We start from the raw sequence: 23,709 nt of genomic DNA, 5'->3' as shown, positions 1-23,709 counted from the left end.
CCTGAGCAGCAGTTCAGGCTGAAAATACCTCTCATTTAAATAAAAAATGCTCAATGCTTCTACAGTTATGGGAGAAGAGATGAAATGGGAGGTCAGTTAGACTAAAAACATCCATAAATGTAGAGGCTTATCAGATCCTAAAACACTATGTAAAAGTTTGTTATAGTAATGGACATTTTTTTTAACTTTGAAGTTATTATAGGGACAGTTTTTTAATCCTTCATCTCAACGATCAACGATAGATATTCTTGTTACATAAAGTGTTGCCATAACTTGACACTACCTTAGAAACAATTTATGGTAATTACTGTTTCAGAAAAACATTTTTAGTTTCGTTTGTTTTGGGGGGGTTTGTTTCTTTGAGAAACTTTCAGTTCAAGTTTAGAAGTGTTTTTGCTTTGCATTTTAATTTAGTATACATTTGCTGGCTGTGTGGCATTATTCATTTTGACTGGTGTTTGTTTAATAATTACTACACCAGTGCTACACTGTAATTGGTGTTGTCCGTCTGTCGGCTGCAGCTATAACTTGAGCGGATTAAATTTGTTCAATTGCTCGGTGGCAAGGTCAGAACCTGCACTTTAGATTTTTTTTGTCAAATCTGTCATAGGTCAAGGTGTAGTTTTTGGATACTGCTAATACGTGGGAAACACTGAAGGCATACACATATATATATATATATATATATATATATATATACACACACACACACACACACCACATTCATTTGAAATGTTTTTTAGTTCACTTACAGATTGTATGAATAATTATTGAGACATCGTTCCTCAGTAGTGATGAGCAAATAAGCAATTTAACATGTGAGTGCTAATATGGGAAACTGGAAGAAATGCATCACGGGGTGCATCATCTCTCTGTAGAGTTTGAGTCAACAACATCCCAGCTGTAGAAAACATGACACAGCTACACAGGAGCTTGCGTGTTCATTCATTTTATAATGTCTAAGTTTTAGACTCGTCTTTGTCTGGCTCTGGGTCACATTCATTGGTTAATTACTAGACCTCATTGTAATATGCAGCTGGTGACTTGAGTGTCAATGAATGTCCTTTGCCAGATCGTCTTGGCTGGTTTCTGTCATTTAATTGCATCGTGTGTGGTTTACAAAAAAAAAAGGTCCTAAATGTCGGACATTTTAATTTCGAGGATATTGCATAAACCCTGGGGAGGATGATGTTTTTTGAAATGGTATTAATTATACTCTGGACACAGACCGTCTCTTTTAAATGTGAAGGTTGCTCAGACTTAACACCCCTGTGGTTCTCTCAGCTGTGTACAAAGATCCATATCTCTGGTCTACCATGGTGTTCCATGGCATAGGGAAATATGTTGCAGGTTGGGTGATGAAGCACAACTTGATGAATGAGGCCCGTGGTGTATACGTAATTGTTCACTTCTCTATAAACTACAATAACTACTCACTCTGTTACCCAGGATTCATTTGTCATCTCTCTCATGCTGGCATCATTACTACATTCTTTGGGACGGGTATATTTCCAGCAGCAAGAGCAGCTTGTTCTTGGCACCAGAGATTCATTAGAGTAACATTGCTTGTAACATTGGGCCGTTTGTCAGGCACATCAAGAAAATCACACTGATTACTGCAGAACTAATTTCTTTCCCTCGTTCGTACGCCATGTAAGTTACTGTTGGTGACAGAAAGGCAATAGCTGGTTATTGAATTTGGTTGTTTGATTCCCTGGAGGACGAGACCTGATGTTGGGGTCTCTTTCATGGTCAAAGGGGCCAAATACAAAACCTATTCCACTGGTTCTACTCTCTGACAAGCTCATTTAGAGCCAAATCCCCCCCATTTCAGCTCTGCTGTCAAATGTCCCTTGTTCCGAGGAAAGCCAGTTCATTCTGCTTCACATCACTTGGCACCACTTTTTTGTTCTTTCTAAAGTGCAGTTTTTCTTCAAAAGAAATGTTTCACTTCTCTATTCTCTGATGGCAATTCAGACTACACATGTCGAGCCTGGTGAAGCTTTAGTCCGGGGCTGATGAAACTACTCCGGCTGATTGCACTGTTGTCTTCTCTGTTCTTTTTCAGTACAGGACTCACAAAATCCGTTTTCAGAGTTTTAAACGGGCTAACTCCAAGAACTCTTTTAAAAAGTTTCAATTCATTTACAGAAATCCACCAAAGTGGCATCAGTCAGCTGGAAACAGCATGCTCATGTCTGCCAACCCAGCCAGTCTGTGATGCTTTATGCAAAGAACCACAGGGAGGATAGAGGCACTAGATCTAAGAGTCTGACTGGACAGAGCTCCTCTGAGATGTTTAATTTTCTACATGTGATCTACAGGGATTTCTGAACAAATAGGCCAAATCTACAGGATCTACCAGAGTGTGACGTGCATTCGGACAAAAATATCACTTTTCTTCCATCAAAGTCCTGCTTTATAATGTTTAATACATGTTTACCCCTTTATCTTTCTTTCTATCACCTACTGCACTCCACAACAGTCAAGGTTACCGTTCCCAAAACCCCCGATCTCTGAAACATGTGTCCTGAAAAAAGAAATGGTCTGTAAATAGTATGTATTTAAATAGTGGTCATTAGCTACATTCCGTCATACATGTCAACTCCCAAAATGTGAAGCCCCTGCTGGCTGGCTGCAGTCATTGGAGATTATAGGATTTAAATACTCGTATATCAAAGTACATCTCCATCAAATGTGTACTTCAGAATAGCACTTGAGTAAATGTCCCTACTTACTGTCCACCAATCATTATAAGGTGTTTGCTTTATCGTCAGAATAGAATTTGTAGTTTAAACTAGGTGAGAGAGCAGACACAAAACAGCAACCATTCAGATGAACAATATTCACAATATATTATTAAATATAAATTCACAATATAATTTCATGCATTTTGTAGGTGCTTTGTATTTTTCCCCACATTAGATGCTTTCCATTTATAACATTTGTGGACATTTCTAAACATCCAAAAGACAACACAAGTTCAGTGAAACACCAGTTACTCATCTATATGCTCTTTATTTTCACACCATAAGGAGAAAGAGAAGAGTGACCAAGACAAAGCAGCACTTGATCTTGCTTTCTTCCTACTTACTTAGGAGAGTTATGTTAATTATGGTTGAGTCTTTGCCTCAGGTCGTATTCACTAACTGAAAGGCAGGCGTTATTCTTCATCCTGAACAATTAGTACTGCACAATGAACCGCATCACCAATCTAAGGTTAGGTTCTAGGTTCTTTCTAAAGGTAACATTCTGTTAAGCGTTGAATACTTCCAGCATTCTGTGCATTCCCTGTTTCATTTTGAAATTATGAAATCGAAATGATCAGATATAAAACAATATATAATTTAACAATTATAAAAATTAGGACACTGAAGCTTTGCAAGGCAATGTATGCATGTCAATTTCTCATTAGGGGCTGATCTCACATGCTGATGGGACATGGGACCAAACTAAAAAGTCAAAGTACATGTTCGGGTTAGGGTGAGAACAGTTTTTTCTCAAAGATGGTTTTCTGTTTTTTTGGGTACTTCTCATCCGAGTTATTCAAGTTTGTTTTAATGTTTCCTGTAAATTTGGGTCCTTTGCTCTGAAACATCACAATTGATGAGACTGAATCACGATTGCTCGACCATGTGTATCAGCGGGTTCTTGTCTATGCCTATGCTACGTAGACAAACGACGAGATGGCGGCATCCCTATCCAAGATCCATGATAGTTGTCCATCTGTTTATTCAGTCTATGACCTAAACGCTTCTGTCAAACAAATTTCAGTTTTTCTTTTTTAATGAATTAGCGAATGACAAATTCCAAAATTTAGTTTTTGCTTCATCACTATGGGATATCGAGTGTAGACTGATGATACAAAAAAAAATTTCAGCGTAACACTGCTTTGTAATTAATCCCACCCAGAATCCTTGTACCTGATTGTGAACTGTCTGTCAGTGATGGATTGTTTGCAGTGCACCATGACCACCATCCACACACTCCCCGAGTGAGTGATAGATACTTTCACACCATAAAAGTTCTCAGTGTTGACTCCTCTCAATAAACAGTTTATGCATCAACTGTAAATAACCACACTTGACATTCATCACCTCATCAAGTTTCAGTGCAGCTGCCCCCTCATGGCTCAGCCAACACAACACCAGTTGATATTTTTTGGCCTCTACACAAATGGTACTTAGAAATAATAAAAATAAATGAGCTTAGCACATTCTGTGTAAAATTTAGTGCTGTGTTGTGTGATTTAGTGCTGTTAGCCAGAATAGTGTGTGAGACACAAACACACACACACACAAAATATATTTTTGGTACTAACAGCTGCATTGCCTTGTAAAAACACCTCAGACTTGTTTACTAATGGTTACATAACACGATGCGCACTCAAATTCAGATTTGTTCCACTCCACATGTGTTAGAAAATTAACATTGTGTGTGGAACAGCTCATATTTTTGTTAATCAAATTCACTTATTGATTTAATGGTGAGAATAAGCTTCATCTTGCCATCAGAACCCTCTGCTGTTGTGATGGATGTTGTGCTGTAGAACCAGTGAAAAACCAGATTATTTAAATCCCACTGCTTATCTTCCTTTTCTTGAAGCACAGGAACAACACGGTCGGGCTGGTTGGTCTCATCAGCATTTGCTGCCTTCTGTTCAGTGTGCGCTTCGACCGTGATGAAAGGGAAAAATAAAATTATAGCTCATCCTGGCGTATTGCGTATTGGACTCTCTCACTCCCACTTTCTTCCTCTCACTCTCGGTCTTGCCTTGCTCTTTTCTCCCACCACGGTGCTTGTTTATTCTTCTCCTCCAGGCTGCACTTGTGTGTATGAAGCCGCCTATGTAGTCTGGCACTCTGGCCTTTTGCTGGGGATTAACAGAAAGCGTTGTACATGGACTGCGTGTTCTCCTGAAATGTACGTCCTCCTTCTACTGCATCTAATCATTCAGCGTGACATTTCAAGTCCCTCACAGAGCCTGTTATGTAATTATTGCTGCTCTTAATTATTCCTGTCTAACACTGGTTATTTGTGGGCATTGTAACTAAAGAAGACAGTTGTCTTTCTACAATATGATGACTATTACAGTAACACGGTACAATACACAGTAATTCATTAGTTGAAACGTTCTTCACCTCCCGATTGCCATGGCTAAATAAAGTTGTGTGGGAAAAAAGACAAAAAGCAAATCTCTGTAACCGTCACAGGACTGTAATAAACATGACCAATGATTTCATTCAGCCCAAATTAAATCATCGTCTGGCGTAACCATCTGGTGTGTACTGACCTGCCTGCCCGTCCTCTCATTGTGCATGACCCGAGTCTTCAGCTGGGGAGACAAACACATCTGCAAAGAGACTAGAAGTTCACCATCGAGTGACATAAATGCACATTCATGTGTTTTGGGGTGTAGCTTTGATGAGAGGGCTGATGGGATGGGGGTGGCATGTATCAATTGCTTTTATTTTTTTTATTTTTTTTTTAAGTGTAGCCTGCTCTTGCTAGCTTTTCCAGGATTACCAATACTAGCTTTAAGGTTCTCTCCCTCCAACTTGGCTGCACAAAGCAGCTGAATTAATTCTGCAACAACCTATAGATCTACTCCTTTGTATTTTTTAATAAAAGAGTAAAAGATCCAATTCCAAACAGCCAGTGAAACTTCCCTCAGCCAACTCCATTTAAATTGTCTGTACATGCAGATAAACAGTGAAATCTCCTGCCAGTTAACATGATAGCTGAAAGGACATTGGCTGAGCTACACAGCTGATGTGCATCTTTCCCAGACAGGCCTTCTGTGCTCGAATCTGGTTTGGCTTTACTATTAGTGAATAAATCAGCCCAAAGATAGAAGCAAAATAAACAATAACTGACAATTTTCTATTTGGAGTTTAGTTGTTTTTTCAAAACCTGGCTTGATACATTCTTCTTGGATCAAATACAGCCTGACAACCACAGGCACTAAAGTGGCAGGCAAAATAGTACAATTACTCTTCACTTACAAAGATGCTACAATCACTGTTAGTGATTTAAGATGTTAGATTTCTGACATTTAATGAAGTGTAATATACAAGTCATACATACGTGTTCAATGTTTTTAATTTTCATATGTGAGCAAAAGGTGAGGCTGTGTGAAGCTACACTATATATTTCATAATGTTAAATATAATCCAATGCTGAATACTGTCAGTTTTTGCAGATTACTGTTTAGGCGTCAAACACTTAAATCTCGTTAGCGGGTTAAAAGTAAAGGAGTTGCATTAACCACAGCCCACGATGAGCAGTTTATCGTGATGTTCATTACATTTAAATAGCGTGCGTTTGGAAGCGTTCACTCCTCATTTTCTAATGGAGGAGATGAAGGTGGCGTACTGGGGAAAATAAGGCTGTTATCTCCCTGCGTGTATTGTAAGTTAGTCTCCATGAGCTTTCCAATTAGAACGTCTGCACCCGAGGGCCCTGTTGTGGGTAATTGTTTTTAAGGATTGGTTGATACCCTGTAGACTGGCAGCGTATTGCTACAGTATGTGCCCAATTTTTTCTATTTGCATTTATGAAAGCTGTTGTGTTCAGCTCGCAGATAGATGTTCCTTTATTACTGTACCAAAGTTTTTTTTTTTACCACCATGAAGGCAAAGTTTTCATATCTGTCCTGTGCTGCCGGGCATGCTGATGCTTGCTGCAGATTAATTAAACGTCTACCATTACAGCGTGAGTTTATGCAGGTGTTTGACATTCAGAGGGAGAGTGAGAGAAACTGCCTAATTGTATTTCACTTGTCACATAAAACTGTTGTGTCTCAGCACCTGTTTCGTATCTGAACGCATTTGGCTGCATTGTGCTCCTTGGTTTTTATTTTATTTTGTGACATGAAGTCAGAGCTGCTTCTGTTGGAACGGGCTTTGTGATTATGTCGTTTGTCAGGTACAAACACTCAGCTGTTGCCAGCGCTGATGGTTCAGTGAACAAATCCAGTTTCTTTCTGCTGTGCGGTGTCGCACTGTTTGTAATCATCGCGACTGCCGCTGGAAAGAGTAGCTGGAGTTTGTTGGAGTCATTGTTAGGTCAGCTGTCACATAAGTTGAGGAGGTAAGGTTTGTCAGAGTGTGCACAGTGTTTCCCTTAAGGATAGTGTAGAAACATTGTGGTGTTAAATGGTGAACACCTTTAGGTCAGTTCTACAGCAGTGCCGTCATCTGTTTACCACTTATTCCAGGTCTATAGGTGCCCATTAAGTAAAAACAGAGAAAGTCAAAAGTGAAGCCAAAGCACCTCAATTGCCCGCCGGTGGCTAGTTGCAATATAGGCTAGAAACTCTGCCTCCTCCATGTTAGTGGATCAGAATTCAAAGTGCATGTTAAAAAAACAATAAAAGGGAATATCAATGGAATATTCTATGAGCATCTCGTGAACACCACAGTTGAAATAATGTCTTATTCTGAACAAGGTCAATAGTTGAAATATTTGGTGTCCTTGTGAAAGGGTCAGTGCATTTTCCTGATCCGAGGTAACTTGATTTACACTCCTGACATATTGTTGTATATATGGCACCAAATGTCTGAGCCTTCAAGGTTTCAAATATACAAAACTGTACACATTTTGTGAGGGGACAACCTTAAAGCCATTTCTTGTCTCATGTAGTGTATCTGTCCGTCGTTCTGGACCATGGGACATTTTGTCAAGCCTCTGTTAGTCAGACAATGATGCTTGACACCTACATTTCTGAGGTGTTTTGAAAGATGCCAAATGCAGGATTATAAATGTAACACCGACTTAAAAGACAGTGACAGCAGTCCGTCTTGCTCTGCTGCATCTTGTGAGTGCACACAAATCCACCAGTATGTTGCAGAAGCAGCAGAGAGAAACGACGCTGTGATCCCTGTGCTCCCTGTTCCTGATAAAAACAGCTCAGCAGTGCAAGAGAGGCGTCAGACTATGAGCAATAGGAATGCTTACTCAGGCTTTTCACATATATGAAAAGAGGAGGAGAGAGGAATGCATAAGTAGGAAAAAGAAAAACTAATGTGACCCAGTTTTTTCCTCCTGGCTCTTTGCTGCGAGTTGGTGATGTAGGCAGTTTTTCTATTTATGCTCTCGGTTTCGATTTATCTCACTATGAAGCAAAGTGATGCATCTCAAGGGAAGGCTGGCCTGTAATACACATTGTTTATCACCATTCATATACAAGCATCAGCTCTTTTTCCTGACACAAAAGAATGTATACAGTACACTTTTTCTGCATTAGGACAAAAAGCTTTTGCTATGCTTGGGAGGACCTCCCATAGACCTTTCACAATTCCATTATATAGTCTACAGTGCATATGAAGGGTTGTAGATAAAATGTAGAATGTATCTTTTGTTGTCGTGTTCCTTCTTCCTGCCATACACAGATTGACACTATACACGGAGTAATGTTGTAAATCTTAATTTGTTGATGTTCTCTGTTACATCTATTGAACTTCTGTCCGTCCTGAGGGAGGGATCGCCACTTGCAATTCTACCTGATGAACTTGATCAAGGTTCAACTTTGTTTGCCTGCCGACCCTGCGTTTGTTTACTGGTGCCCCTCTAACAGAACACTTTCATTTGAAGGAATCGAGAGGCGGGGGTTGTTTTGACAAGTACAGTAATCCTTCAGCTATCGAGGTGTGTCTTAATTAAGGCAAAATGAATGTTTTAGTCACTTGAAAACTCTCTTAAACTCGTGTAGCTGCACCAAAGTCAATCAACATGACTTTACATTACAAGTACTTCAGGTTGTCTAAAGGAAAAATAAAATTATGCAATAAACAACAAAATGCAGATTAAATATAAATATCTGCTTTCTTGCTTTTATTACTACAGACAGGAAACCCCCCGTGTAGTTAATGTCATTAGACATTAAGAGCCACCTTGTTACACTGATGCATTTACTGTGCTCAGTGCTCTCCAGCCACTGCATGGACTGATGACAACAACATGGACAGTGGGAAGCTCGCTGTATAAAAAAGGTTTTAGAGCTGTTATCCATAAATATATATATTTAAAATATTTGTCATTTTGATTGCCATCTCTAACGTTAACAATTATTTAAACCTTTTGATACCTGCATAGCACTTCATTTTTGCTTTTTACTTTAGCGCCCACATGACACTTAAAATTCAGTTTCCTGTCTAATCAAACCTCTGTCAGGTTGATGCCTCAGCAGGTATCCTGCTTCAGACAGGATTCAGTCCAGCAGATCTTAGTATTAAAGCAGTAAATCAACCTCTAAATAACCTCAGACCCACTCTTTGAACTCAATGATCACCTCAGAGAGAGAGATTTTCTCTCATTCTCCTCAAGTGATCCATTACAATGAATTAGGTTTCTGTAGGGAGGTGATGGTTCTCTATCAGTGCGGCCAGATGTACAATTGTGAATTTTAAAGCAGCCCAGCAATCTCTTGCATAACCTCTACTGAAATGATCTTTTTTTCCTAAATAATCGATCTAATCAGAATCAGTGCTGTTGAAGTCACACTTTGAAGCGGGTGGTATGTAGTTGAAAAAGAAAAACCTCTCCTCCTCTATCCAGTCTGATATAAAGTTTATTTGTCGATTTATTTGAAAATATTTGTCTCCTACAATTGCTCACAGTTATTTTTGTCTTTAAAAGGAAATTATGTAGCCGACTTCAGCGAAGAATCAAGCAAGGCGACCCACTTCCTATCAAAGGAAATAGCAACATTGCAAACACAATGAACTTTTGTCAAATAAAATAAAACTATTATTATTAAAGTGGCAGCTGTGGCAGCAATTCTTCAAATATCCAAAAGTATTTCCTGAAGCAGCTTTGGTACATTTCATGCTCCTGAACTAAATTCCCCTCTCTTCATCAATATCTGGTGTATTTATCTTTTTTCTTAATGTTAAGTTAGAGGAGAAGCAGATCATTATTGCTGCCATCTTTCATTTCCCCAAATTCCGGAAATAATTTATTCTCTAAATCATATTGAGCTTAATGTTGATTTGCATCGTGGTTGATGTGCAAAGGCCTTCACAGTTAAACTATCTCAGGCCCTGCTGCTTCAGTTTTGATCACTGATTTTCTGCGTCTACAAAGAGCAATACTAAATCACTGGGCTGCCTCTGTGAACATTTCAGTTCCCTAATATATTCTCAGACTCCTTCCAACATATCCGTCTTTCTTCTGGCAGACACATTCCCATTGTGAGCAGACAGAACATATGAACTCACAGTCGCTCCCTAACTAAAGAACAAACATAAATCAAGTGAAGCATGTTGTATTCGTTATTATGCGTTGATCATTCAGTGTGACTGTCACGGTTTGAGGTTCCATTGCCACAGAGGGCTGTGCAGAAATCGGTCAGAACTGTCTGAGCTTCAGATAGAGGTGTTTCATTTTTCACTGTACTAAAGTGAATGTCCTTCCTCGACCTTGTTCACACGTGTCATCTGTCATATTCAGCTCACTGGAGTAGATTTGGGAGATATGATATAGATATTATTAAGTACACAACAGTGGCAAAGCTGGTGTGTGCGTAGCTCTGGTTGAGTGAAGAGACGGAAAACCCCAAAGCTTTAACTCATCTCAAATATTTTATGAGCAGGGACACACTGAGCTTATGAATAAATAAAAAGCTTTGGATCTGGTCCAAACAAAAGTTCCTTTAATAAAAAAAGTCTCAATATTTCATTCACTTTTCTGACCTTTCTCAAAGACTTTGACATTCTATGGCTGTTAACTGGCAAATCGACTGTCATGTGGATCCATCCTGAATGTTTTTAACTGAAGTCCCTCCCTGCCAAGCAGTACAATGTCAGAAGACAGATCCATTTTAGTTTTTTTTTTTTCTTCCATGCACTGTTTGAACCAGCTGCAGGGTCCAGAGCTCTGGGTCCAAATCTCTCTCAAGCTTCTGTGAAAAGATTTGCACAGCCTCGTCAAAGCTGCTGCTGCATGTAAGCAGACAGCGAAAAGAGGAAAGTTATGAAAGGACGCCTGGGGGCTCTAATCCAATTCTCCTGCCTGCGGCGGAGCCAGAGATGGAGGTGGTTTGATGCAGGCATTGGTGACTGGGGACATATGAGTGACATTGACAGTGAATAACACAGTTGATACGCTGCATCACACCTTTTGTGTTTTTTATACTATTGTCTACAGGTTAATGCAACGTTGTGATGGAAATGATCCTCATTTATCATTATTTAATGTAAATTAACTTGAGTGATAACACAAAAACTGTTACTCTTGGCCACCAACACACTATAAATCATTTTCAGTTTTGGGGACAGTGTATCTAACGTGCATCAAATCCATGAAGTCAAGTCAATAAAGTTCTTGTCTTTAAAGTCAATAAAGCCACAAGAGCTGGAGCTCCATGTACAAACAAGCATTAAGGAGCATTCTAGCTCGTTGTTTTGCTTTTTATCTTTTCAGATCACTCAGGCAGATGTTTACTAAAAAATAAAAGCTTGGATCAAACCACCTGTGTATTGTAGTGTGGTGTAGACAGGAAGACTATGTTGTCTTCCTGTTTGTGAGAGACTAATATCACCCTCAGGAGGTGGTGGACACTAAACGTAGAGCTAAAAGGTTGAGGAAATACTGGATTTACTAAGTGGCAGATTTTAAATGACACTGTGTGTGTGTTGGATACTCAGCAATAAATCCGTTATAACAACTTCATAAAATGAATTTGTCAATGTTGTGTTGCTGCTTTAAATTGGTCCAGTGAGTCCAAACAGTGGCACACATCCAAAAGAGAAAAGACTCAAATGCCAGGGACACAAAGTAATGAATTGTTTCATTGATGTCTAAGTAGCTTTATTATTTTATAGATGGGCAGGTCACTGGAGTAATTCTCATATTCAAATTACAATTTTTTACTACATATACTAATGTTCAGATAAATGTAAATAGTAAAAGAAAACCCAGCCCCCTCTGATTTGTCAGGCGACACTGTACAGCGTCAGCTCCCAAACACATAGAACATCTCCACAGTGTGTGCATTCTGCTTGAAGTTATTCACGGAGTCATTGTGAGAGCACTCGTCAGGCAACTCTGCGTTTCTCATTTCCTTGCGAAAATGGTGAAAGTCAAATCGTTTCTGAAACGTATCAAAGCAAAACAGACAGGTCCCTCGTAAAACCATCGCCATCACCGCTTCAGTGCGTGTACTTTCATCCTCCTCTGTTTGTCAGTATTCAGAGTGAGGTAATATAATGAGGGGCAGGGGAAGATAATGTCTGTATAAAACAATCGTTAAACTGCTCCGCTTATCAGCCTGCTGCATATGGAGCAGTTGAAAACACAGGGGACGACAGTGTACATATCCAAGCTGCATGTGACACATCTGCTGTAATATGGGTAAAATGGAGCCGTATGAAGCAGGTCACCAGTGTTGCAGAGCACTATCCCCCCTGCCGTTGTTAAGAGCCCTTACTCAGAATGTGCTTTTCCTATTGTAACAAACTGACCCGTACAGATGGAAAACAATTGAGGATAATGTGAGGACACCCTATTGATCCTAGTCCTGGTCAGTTATTCAGGTCTTTGTTTGAGTAGATTCTCTCTGAACAAGATCTTTAGAAGTCCACCTCCTTTATTGGGAGAAACTATACAAGATTTGCTCTGAGTCCTAAAAGTTGAGTTCATTATTTAGATCATTACCTCTCTCATCTGTCTTCTGTGCTCTGTTTCCTCCTCTTTCACACTTAATTTGCTCCTTTTGCCTTTTTTACTTCCTCTCTCCCTCCTGATGTAAGCAGAGCTGTCAGAAGCAGTTGAAGTCTTTTTACAGGGGCTTCCTCCTCTCCTCATTTTTCTCTCTTTCCCCACCGGTTTCTCAATGCGATGGCAAGTTGGGTGGAGTTCTCGCTGCTTTATCAGCAGGGATTGTTACTCTGCATCACATATTTAAACTGTGGCCATGCCATTTCTCTTTAAACTCAGATCCCAACTAAGCCCCTCTGGTTGCTCCCCTGGGCAACGTTAGTGCCTTCTGGATTAGAGCACACAGTCTCATAAAAATGCATCTTGTCTTGGTGCAGGTGCAGTTTTCCTGACTTGTAATTGAGTCATTTTATATCACTTATGTATTTCTAACGATGTGTTGTAACAGGGTAACTGCAGGCTGTTTGTTCACAAGCAGGCACCCCCCCCCTAAGTGCAATCATAGAACATAGAGATGATCACATCTCAAAATAATGAGCCTAACATCTGTGATTGTAATGACACATTATTACCTTTTGCACCCTTATAACTGATGGTGTCTGGCATTTTCTGAGGAACAGAATTCGGTTTGATTTCCAGAAGCATCTGGAAAGAGCTCATAATCAGAGATTTCACAAATACATCAGTTGATTTGGAGCCAATTTTCTTTCATTTTGAGTTCCAAGTAGTTGCTCGAACTACAGGCGATGATTGTCAGATGCCCTCTGCCTCTTGTGTCACGGGCAGCAGCTTGATTCAAAGTGCTCTCTCAGTGTGAAAGGGCAGCCTCACTCCCGGCTCAGTTCATTGATCTGTCAACTGCAGTATTTATGTTTTTGTAAGGTCCTCTGTCACTGAAAATAGCACCAAAAGTTTCTCTGCTTGAAAACAACAGTTTGCAACGTTTCTTTTTCTGATGTGCTAGTTAAAATGGATTCAATTTTTGTTTTCTTTAAACTGCAGGAGGCTGTGTTTGAAGCTGTGCAGTTTAACAGCGTGTGCAAGCAGCAGAAATGTAATAAGAATGGATGACATGTAAAGGCCGTTCTAGAGCTGACATGAGTATGGTGGATGTGTGGAGTGTTTGTGGGCGGTTCGATTAATAGGCGAGGATTTAGATTGGATTTAATGATGCAAAGCAGATGGGAGGAAAGGAGAAACTCACCCCCTGCACGCCCAGCTAATGTAAAATGAAAGAAAAAAAGAAAGCATAAACCAAGTATAAAAAAATGTCATCTTTATAGTTTTATGCAGTTTCGCCAAACCAGCCCAGTTCAAGGAACAGCCTTACTGATGGTGGTACATGTGGTGGATGGTTTTCTCCTCATAGTCACCAAATGAATCATCTTTAATCACTAATCTCACTTTGCTGTTGTAGCTCAGCCTCACATTACCCTCTGACCGCTGCGCCTCGATCTCACGGCTCTGAAAATTAAACTTCTCGGTAATGTAGCGGTTCAGAGCTGTGCCATTAAACAAACACGACCGTTTGCCTCCCACACACGCACCACACTGCACAGCACTGCAGGGGTCCACTCTAACTGTCTGGTCACAGAGCCTCTCCACTGATAGTTGCTGACATCTGACCTTTAATGAACTCACAACCAAGAGCCGCACTGTTGCGGGAGGTTAGCGGGGTTGTCTGACAGCGGTGTGGCCTAATGAGAGGGCCGCTCCCTGTAGAGCTGGTGTCAGACCTCCACAATAACCGTACAAACCCCCTACACACCTCATCAGCATCATGCTAATAAGCCTCTCTGCAGAGGATGTCATGGTGGAGTGGAAAGAGGGATGGCATGTTTACAGCCACATCAAAAAAAAAATCTTCAGCCACTTAGGAACGTGTGCTTTCCTTTTTTTTACCCCCTCGCCTGTTATGGTTTCATCATGAATCCACCCGAGCATCTTGTTTGCAGCAACAAGCAAAATTCATTCCATTCACGCACTGTTTCAAAATGTCTGTTTAGTGCACACGTTTAAAATGAATGTATGATTTAGTCCACCTTGTTAAAGGTAGCAGGGTTTTCTCTGTGCCACAGACACCAACAACTATTAACCACTGCAACCAAAAGATAGTTTAGATTCTTACTGTTATTAATCTTTGATCAGATGTGAATTATCATTTTTCCATGATGAAGTCCATGAGTCAAAAGTACATAGCCTTTTCTAAGTACAGTAGCTAACTAGTATGTACTTATACTGGGTCTATCTATCTGTTTGGTTTGCCAGCTAGAAGAATATCTGGTCATTAGCTTATTTATCAAAGATGTTTTAAATCTAAAAATTGACGAACGAGATCAAGTTCTTATGGAATAGAGTGATAATTTTGGGAAATACAATTCTCTCTTCTACTCTTTCTTTCTAAAGGTTGAGAAGATTGATGCCACTCCCATGTCTTAATGCAAATCAGTTTCTTGTAATAGTTAGTGGATTATAGTGCTGGTAGGGACATTTTTCCCGTTGTCTTTTCACCTCTGCCAAGGAGTTTATGTTTTCATATGCAATTATTTGTTTATCTGTCATTTACTCTAAATTTCAGGACCGATTTCCATGAAATTTGGTGGAAGGATGTAAAATATGGGTCAGGAAGTTTTGTCTTTCTTAAACAACGTGAGAGGCAATTTTTCCGCATTTTCATTGACTTTTCAAAATAATTCACGGTAAAAATATCTGTCAGGGGACTGATGTTTATGAGCGTGTGTGATTTGCTGCAGATCCAAAAAAAGATCAGGGTTTAGTGAAGTTAAATTTGGTTTCATAAGAGGACTGTTTGGCCATGGTGGACGTACGCTCTCTCTCCGAGTGCCATTATACTTTGGTTCTGGGTTCATTGCACGATGTAACAAAGTATCAAATACATTATGCATCAGATTTAAATGGGAAATCGATGTTAACAATATAAATTCTGTTTTGCAGCAGTGGAGCAGAGGATTCACGCAGATTAAAAGTGCACAATATACTTTTTAAATCACCCTTTGTTGTTTTTGTAGGGGCCAGAAACGTAAGCACGATGAAGGCAAGGAAGTGGAGGAGAGTAAGCAATTTGCTGACGAGTCCTCCAAAGACTCCAACGAGGAAGAGGAAGGCAGCAGCTCTGAGGCAGATGAGATGGCCGCCGCACTGGAGGCGGAGCTCAATGACTTTATGTGACCGGGAACCTGAACGAACAAAAAAAAAAAATACAACCCCAGTCCTCCCTATGAGTGGTACCTAAAACTTTATTTTTCTGCTTTGGATTCATGTCCACTTAGGATGTATGAGCCATGATTGTGTGCTGTAATGAAAATGAATGTCCTGTACAGAAATGAAATCTTGCTTTGTAAATAAGTTAGATAGTTGATTTTCGTTTTTGTAGCATTGATATACAGCCATTTTGGCATGAAAAACTTTGATGTTAACATTTTATTGTAAGATAACAAACTTTAGGAGACATAGAATTTGATACTACTTCTGTTTTACCGTTTTCTATTTCAAGTTTTTATATTGATGAGAAAAAAGGTGAAATGAGATTATGACTTGTACTTTGCTGGTTGTTCATGCCAAAGAGTTTGGAATCGATTTGTCACGGCGTGCAGCTAAACGTTTTACAGTTGTATTTTTCTTTTGTCCTCAACAGTTTGCTCGGGTCGTAAATGCAACCAGCGGATCCAGACATGTGAATGTGTTCTCTTCCTCCTCAGTGTACATTTGTTGACATGGTGATAAAGGAACTTTCTCTTCTTGTCATGACCAGACCTTTGAGAGATTATCACTGTAAAACCAAATTCAGATCAACTCCCATTATCATACAGTTCAGACTGACTGATGTTCCCACCAGGTCTCTGATTATTGTGAAAGGTTTTTATGGAAAAGATCGTCATCAAAAATAAATAAATTTTCTAATCATTTTCTCACTTTTAGTGTTATATAACTATGCATTTGGGGTTTTTTTCAGTCGCCCAGGTTAAAACTAAAGTAAGCAAATGGACACAGAGGATTTTGAGGTAGAGCTTTTTCTCTTAACAGTTCACAGGACATAATACAAGTAGCACTCATTTTTTGTTTTCTGTCATTTTTGGCATCAAGTTGGTATTGAAGTATCAGTAATCTGTTTATGACTCAATCTGCTCAATCTCCATGCCAGTATTTATCTCCACATATTTCTTTTTGTAATGTGAAAAGGATCAAAGGACATTTCTCATCATAATCACTCCCTGTCAGTTCGGTCAAATGATGCTAAATGCAGTTTTTATTATTATTATTCTGGAGAGATTTGCTTCTAGAATTTGAAGTACAAGTTATTATTAAATGATGGTAACACCTCTAACTAAATTCCAGTCACCTCTGCTTTGTTAGGGTGGAAGCAGAAATCTCAAATTGCCCACAAAGCTAGATAGCACCAGAGGTTAGCGACAGTACAGTGTATTGGTAAATCGCTAAATATGCACTTGATTTAAAAAAAGTTCTAGTGGCCTTTTTTAATTTGTTTACATCAGATAGTTACAAAGTAAAATTTGAGAAGAGAGCAGGACTCACCAGCATATCATCCCTTTGGTATCTAATCACAGACCAGCCGACTGAGCGTGACCGCACTTTACCGATGACACAGGTTACGGGATTTGTGGGTGAAGATCAACAACTTGCATTATTTGTCATTTTAGAAAAATAATTGTAATGTCAGCCAGTGTGAACCTTTTGTTGTACCAGGGTTTGCTCACGTTAATCTTTGGCATCTATCTGGAGTCAGACCCACAGCACTGAGACCGTGTGGATCTGTGTCCGCTAAATGTTTTACTCTTTATTTCTTTTTCCTTTCTCTCCCTGACAAACTGCCTCTGTGGATGTGGTTTTTTCATGAGTTTCAATCCAAACAACTGACGTGTAACCTATTTGTAAATTTCCTACTTGACCCCCGAGAGAAAAAAAGATACTTTCATTGAATAAAGATGTTTCTAAGTAGTAGAAGTCTAAAAAGTTGTTTTTTTTAACCAAAAGAGGAAATGTACTTCTACAATATTTTCTATTCCCTGAACAAAATCCCTTAACACAATCCAGAAAATGTCCATTTGCCTTTTGTTGTTCCTCTTTGCTGGGTATTTAGAAAATCGTAATGTGTACTGCGCCATGAGACTCATACCAGGGTAGTGTAGTACTCAGTTAATGGATTTTGGTCATGAAAACCACACCAGAACCATTAGGCCCTGTTCCATTTGTCGCTTGCTTTGATACATGTGTAGAAAATGCGTGCAACATACAAAAAACCCTCCTTTCTTCCCCTTGTTATTATTACACGGAGACAAGTGGTCTCATTATAGCAGAGAGCACGACTCATCAGTTTGCCATTTTAGATGCAGGAGGGAAAAGAGGAGACAAAAATAATCATTTTTGTGAGGGGAAATCAGGCGTTTTCCTCAACTGACTTTCCATCAGGAATGAATAAAATGGGATTCTGTATATTACCTGAGTCACCTGTAACCATCTGATGGATCTAGATTGTTCGGGGCACTGAGATACCTGGGGGGGTCTGGAAAAGAAAGATATTAGCCACGTTACACCGTCAATCCTGTCTTTCTGTCAAAGTCTCGGCTCTTCAGGTGTGATTCCGAACACGGCGAGATAAAGTTTATTAAAAGCATGAATCCTGCGGCTCTGTTGTGATGCTGGCTGCGTTTCTTTCCAGGAATAAGCTGCTGCCTTAAAAGCCAAAGCAAACAGCAATAAACGGAAAGCTGTTTGTCTTTGAGGCTTTTAAAGTTCAAGCGTGAGCCTTCGCTCTCGATGTGGGATGTATTTGTGGTGGTTCCAGAGCGCTCAACCATATCGCTCTGACTCTTATTTTACTGTGGTTTTGTTCACCATTTAAATCTAAATGAGGTTTGTTGATGATCGGTGACCCCTATGGTGATCAGAAGAAGAAGTGAATCCGTTTACGAAACCGATTTACAGATGTACGAGTTTGTTACGCTCGTGTGGAATCACATGAGCGCCTGGTTTAAGAAATGAAATGAAACAAAACACAAACCTCGAAATGATCCTGTGTGTTCCTGCTGGTGGGAGGCCCAGGTTATCATGTTTATAGCCATATAAACATTTTATGAGCGCCAATGGAGGCTGCAACAAGCTGGGAATAAATATCATGACATCTGGGTGGTTGTCATGAGCAGTGATGACGACTCAGTGAGCAAGGAAAGGAACGCAGCACCTGTAGAGGTTTCTAGGCTTCATAACACATTGAGCAGTAATTAGAGGTATTTGTGTTTATTATTAATCCCTACATCACAGTTGTTGTTTTTTTATTAGTTGCTAATTAAGAGTTCAAGATCAGGAAGTAAATTATAATTAGGTATGACACCATCTTCAGCCAGCTGGATATGTGTTTGGTTTAGCTGATTTTGGTATTGTGTGATATGTGGCTCATATAGTTGTTTGGTGGACTAAACCTTTAAAATCACACATCAGCCACATCATTAAAACCTGTTTGATTGCTTCACACCACATATGTCAGACATACGACTGACAGATTGCACAATTACATAACCTTTACCTTTCTGTTGCACATTTATGAAAACAGCCGTGAATATAGATTTTCTATTTTATCGCACTGCTACCTCCTCGTCCTGCTGTGTCAACTTTAAATTACCTCCATGATGGACAAATAAAGTTAATCCTTTGGATAAGCCTGCACTCCTCCTGCTGTTTAGAAAAGCTTTTAAATGAGAACGTATCTGTAGCTGTCCTGTTTCATTCCTCCTCTCTCCTGTCTTCCTGTCCTAAAGATTGGATGCCAAGAAAAATACTGTCCTCACTGCTGAGTGACAGCTGCTCCCACTGGCCCCTTCCCAAGGACACACTCTCATATCTCAGATCTTATGCTCAGCCGGTTTTTCTTCTTTTGTCTCTGTCCTGAAGGTTTCGTGTCTTGGATGTGATTAATGAGCCATGAAGCCAGTGAGAAGCTGGTGTTCTGATTGCCACTTGAGATCAGTTCTCTTTTCTACCTGGATAGTGCTCAGGGTTGATTGCTTCAAACTGATTGTGAGTCTGCACAGAGGAGATGGAAGGAGAGCGCCAGTGTTGATGAATGTTGTCTTTCTTTGTCCCAATAAACAGAAAGGAACTCTGGGAGAGCGTTTGCTGTTTACACGACCTTCTATTGGAATCTTCAGCTGCAGTATATTAAATGTAACGCTGCATTACTCTGTTGTGGTGTTCTTTCTTCGTGGGGAGAAGTAAAGGTGCACATGAAGATACAGTGAGACCAAAACAAATATCTGATAGGCCTGAAGCTTACCGGTCAAAACAGGTCAGGATTTTCATATTCTGGGAATGTATTCAATTATCATCATGTCCTGAAGATATATCTTGATTTAATCAGTGCCTGGCAATTAAGTTAATAAAGTAATTGGTTAGCCTCCACCTGGAGGGGGTGGTATTGCTCCTGGATGCTGCTGTTAACCCTCAAAAGAGCCAGTACCACACAATGTATAGAAAGATGAACAGCTGGCAAAAGTGAAGCCAAATCATCTGGATTGCCCCCTGGTGGCTGGTTGCAGTTTAGCTCATAAATTCTGCCCTCATGTTATGGATGAGATCAGTATTCAGTTGTTTTTATTTCAATGAAGAGCTAAGTTTAATTAGTTATTTGATGCCAATGTGTTTATCGGCAGGACCTGGCTCCTCTCCATGAACACTACTGAGTAGTTTCAAAGGATGTCAAAAGGGCAAGATGGTGGCATCCGTATCTGGGATATTTTGGCTTCATTTTTACATAACGGGGGGAAGTGAAGACGAGACGTTCATCTTTATAAACAGTCTGTGGATACTACCAGGAGCTGATAAAACTCATATGTTGACTTTACATCTGGACTCATGTTATCTCCAAAGTTGAAACGGGGTGAGGAACAATAACTGGCATCAGATCAAAGTTTTTCCCAACCTCTGCACCTTTGATTTGCAGAGACATGCGGCAGCTGTGGGAGCGCAGTATGTAGGGCAGCAGACGGAGAAAGTGAAAGTGGCTATAGTTTGGTGAGCACCTCCATTAATAGGTGACTGAAAGGCACTGATTACTGTGATTAGCACACACCATTACAGGGCCAACATTGTTATTCGCTTCAATCCTTTATATGTGACTCGCATGAAAAGACTTTGTGAATAACTTGGGATTATGGTATCATTTATCTTTTATCAAATTAGCACGACTACAGTAAATCTCATCCGAGGTTGTCAGTTGTAGAAAAGCAGGTGGACTACATCCCTCCATCATCATACTGTACATACCTTACACAAAACTTCCATCCCTGTCATCCTTAAAAACTCTAATGAAATGAACTAACTGGAAACTCTGTACATGGTGCACCAGTATGGTAATCAATCACCCCCAGTGGAAATATGGATAACCACGTGAGCTCAAAGCTGCATTATGAAACACGATAAATCAAGTCATATGTGAGATTGAACCACTTGAGGGCATGTTCAGAATAATTGATGTGTTCCTGTTCTAGTAATTCAGGATAGAGACAGGCTGACTGACTGAAGCCCACTTTTAAAACAGGTCAATAAAGTTGCCAGTAAAGTTAGTTGATTAATACGTTCCAGAAATAGATGAGGGACACTAATAAAATGCGTTCATCTAAGACAGGTTGAGCTGATAACTGTGCCAGGTCAACATGACTTAATTTACAATACCAAGCACATCCTACTGGAAACAGTCACGCTCTTTATATTGGGATATTAAATTTAGCTGTTTTATGGCGTGATACTAGGAATATTATGTTTTTTTTTACTTTATGAGAAGATCAACACGATGCATTTCTACATGCTAATATATGTAGGTAGACCCAGAATATGATTAGCATAGTTTAGCATAAAGAATGGAAATGTGGAAACTGCTCACCTGGCTCCATCCACAGTACAGTGACAGAAGCTGCTAATTAATTTTAATATATTTTTATTAACATATTTATTTTTTATTGGAAATGTTGATTTTTCACTGTTACTGCACAAACGGTTACAATATTCTCATGAGCAAGAGCAAATCAACATATTATGTAAAATCATACATTATCAGACATAAACAAAAGTGACATAGACGTTCATTATTAAGCTTTGGGGGTGTTTAAGTATATACTCTAAAAAGCAGAAAGGAAATGCATCCAGTATTAAGGCTAGCCAGCTCCTGGCTGTAGATTAACATTAGGACATTAGCCTGGGGTCAGAGTTTATTTAGCTCTTAGCAAGAATCTGTACATCCTAAAAGTCTTTCATTGTTTAGACAATAAACTGTAAAGAAAGATGGACGACATGTCTCTACTTCCTCCCACTATCCTGAAATGAAGCCAAAGTATTCTGCACTCGAACGCTGCCATCTTGCAAATTTGGAACTAGAGTTCGTGTAGCAGTAAATTATGATCTGAATAACAGAGGCAATATTTGTATTTTGACTTTCTAGTTTGGTCTATCTGATAACATGGAGTAGGCAGAGTTAATGACCTATACTGCAACGATCAACATGATTTGGCTTCACTTATGGGAGCTGTCTAGTCGTCCATCTTGTTTTGCAGTCTGCTTAAGACACAACAGTGACATAAGACTGTAACAAATCCTGATGGCTGAATGTTTCATATGTTGCATAAATCCAGGTCATACCCCTCTCACAGGCGTATCTAGCTTTTATCAGCCAATAGCTCTCTGCTCCTCAGCCATTACACCCCAGAATATTAATCACAATCCCACACCTCGGCTAATTTCCGCTCCTCCAGAAATACAGCCCTCACTAACACCCGGGGTATTTTTGTCCATTGCCACGTACGGCGGTTGATTTCTCCAGCTCCTCTTTTTGAAAACATCAGAGGCTTTCATAGATCATATATTGTGCTGGCAGATTCCTTATGGCTCTGTGGGCTATTATGCACAGTTTATGTAACAGGGATTTTCAAAACCCAACCACGGCTGTCCAAAGAAACAAAACTCAAAGCTTTAATTATATAGCAAAATTATCCATCATGGCATGTCTATTTGTCCGGTAATGAGTCTTTTATTGTTTTTCTTAAAAAGATACAGACAGTCATAATGCATGAATATATATTTTTTCAGTGGGCTTTCTTCCCTTTCTCCATGCAGCTTATTGAACAACATTGCAGACACTATGAGTGGCTTCATTTTTTTTTATTTTTTGTGCCGACATCTGCAACAAGATTTCTCAAAAGATGACATTTAATCAGCTGGAGCTGAATATGATATTAAATAACCAAAAACCTGATGTGAAGGGGTGAGACAACAGCAACCTGCTTCTTAAGAACCACTCAAAGAAAGCCTGCTGTTGAGAAACAGGATCTGACTCGTTTCCAGAGAAATCATTCTCACCACCATCTCAAGGCAAAAAGAAAAGCTGGTCCCAAGTTATTGAATTTCCTCCCGATTATTTTGTTAAACTGGAAAATCTCTTATTTGTGGCAGTGATATTTAACGGCTTGACGTTGATGAAGGTTTCGTCTGACAGCTTTATGATGAGCCCATTGTTTCTTGTCTTCCTCTCTACCTGTGGGATACGAGGCTCTGCTGGGATCACTGACTCAGGGCTTCTTTGCCAGCTTTTTTTTTATTTTCTATGAGCCGGTTCCACATGACCTTTGGATCCGGGATCTATATCTGGGAGTTCAGCAATATCATGGCTCATACATATTCCAATCATGTCCACACAAATGTCCTTGTATAGTGTGTTTCTGTCTCCTATTCCCTTCCGTCAAAGTTAAAAAGACACAGGTTATGATCCCGCTAAAAACCAGTCTGACTGTTTTCTAATATTTCTTTCGTCAGATCTGCGTTTCTTTGCACTTCTTTTATCAGGAGAGTTATTTTCTTTTTTTTACCGTGCATGAGTTAATCACACTCCTCTCCATGATATACACACCATTATGATTTGATTAGATGGGCTGATATTTAATGAGATACGCATATTGGTGCTAATCTCACTAATTATGATTTTGCACAGCAGCTCGGATGGCAACCTTGATAACAGAGGGAATTATA

The 23,709-nt window shown here is 39.6% G+C and overlaps 1 protein-coding gene across 2 annotated transcripts in view; it reads left to right on the top strand.

Moving 5' to 3' along the window:
* ctdp1 (CTD (carboxy-terminal domain, RNA polymerase II, polypeptide A) phosphatase, subunit 1) overlaps window positions 1-17,637 on the top strand; it is a 63,228-nt gene extending 45,591 nt beyond the window's left edge. The window contains exons 13-14 of one of the 2 annotated variants that reach the window (XR_002202877.2): window positions 15,690-15,905; window positions 16,316-16,590. Coding sequence is in view for 1 of the 2 variants with exons in the window: in XM_020090811.2 (XP_019946370.2) it covers window positions 15,690-15,849 (160 nt within the window). In the remaining variant the exon portion in view is untranslated. Of the gene's footprint in view, window positions 1-15,689 lie in introns of both variants that reach the window. The other variant, XM_020090811.2, reaches the window with a different exon arrangement.
* The last annotated feature ends 6,072 nt before the right edge of the window (window positions 17,638-23,709 follow it).

The sequence above is a fragment of the Paralichthys olivaceus genome, chromosome 20 (genome assembly GCF_024713975.1).
Source record: "Paralichthys olivaceus isolate ysfri-2021 chromosome 20, ASM2471397v2, whole genome shotgun sequence".
NCBI lineage: Eukaryota > Metazoa > Chordata > Actinopteri > Pleuronectiformes > Paralichthyidae > Paralichthys > Paralichthys olivaceus.
This window is presented reverse-complemented; position numbering and strand designations above follow the sequence as displayed.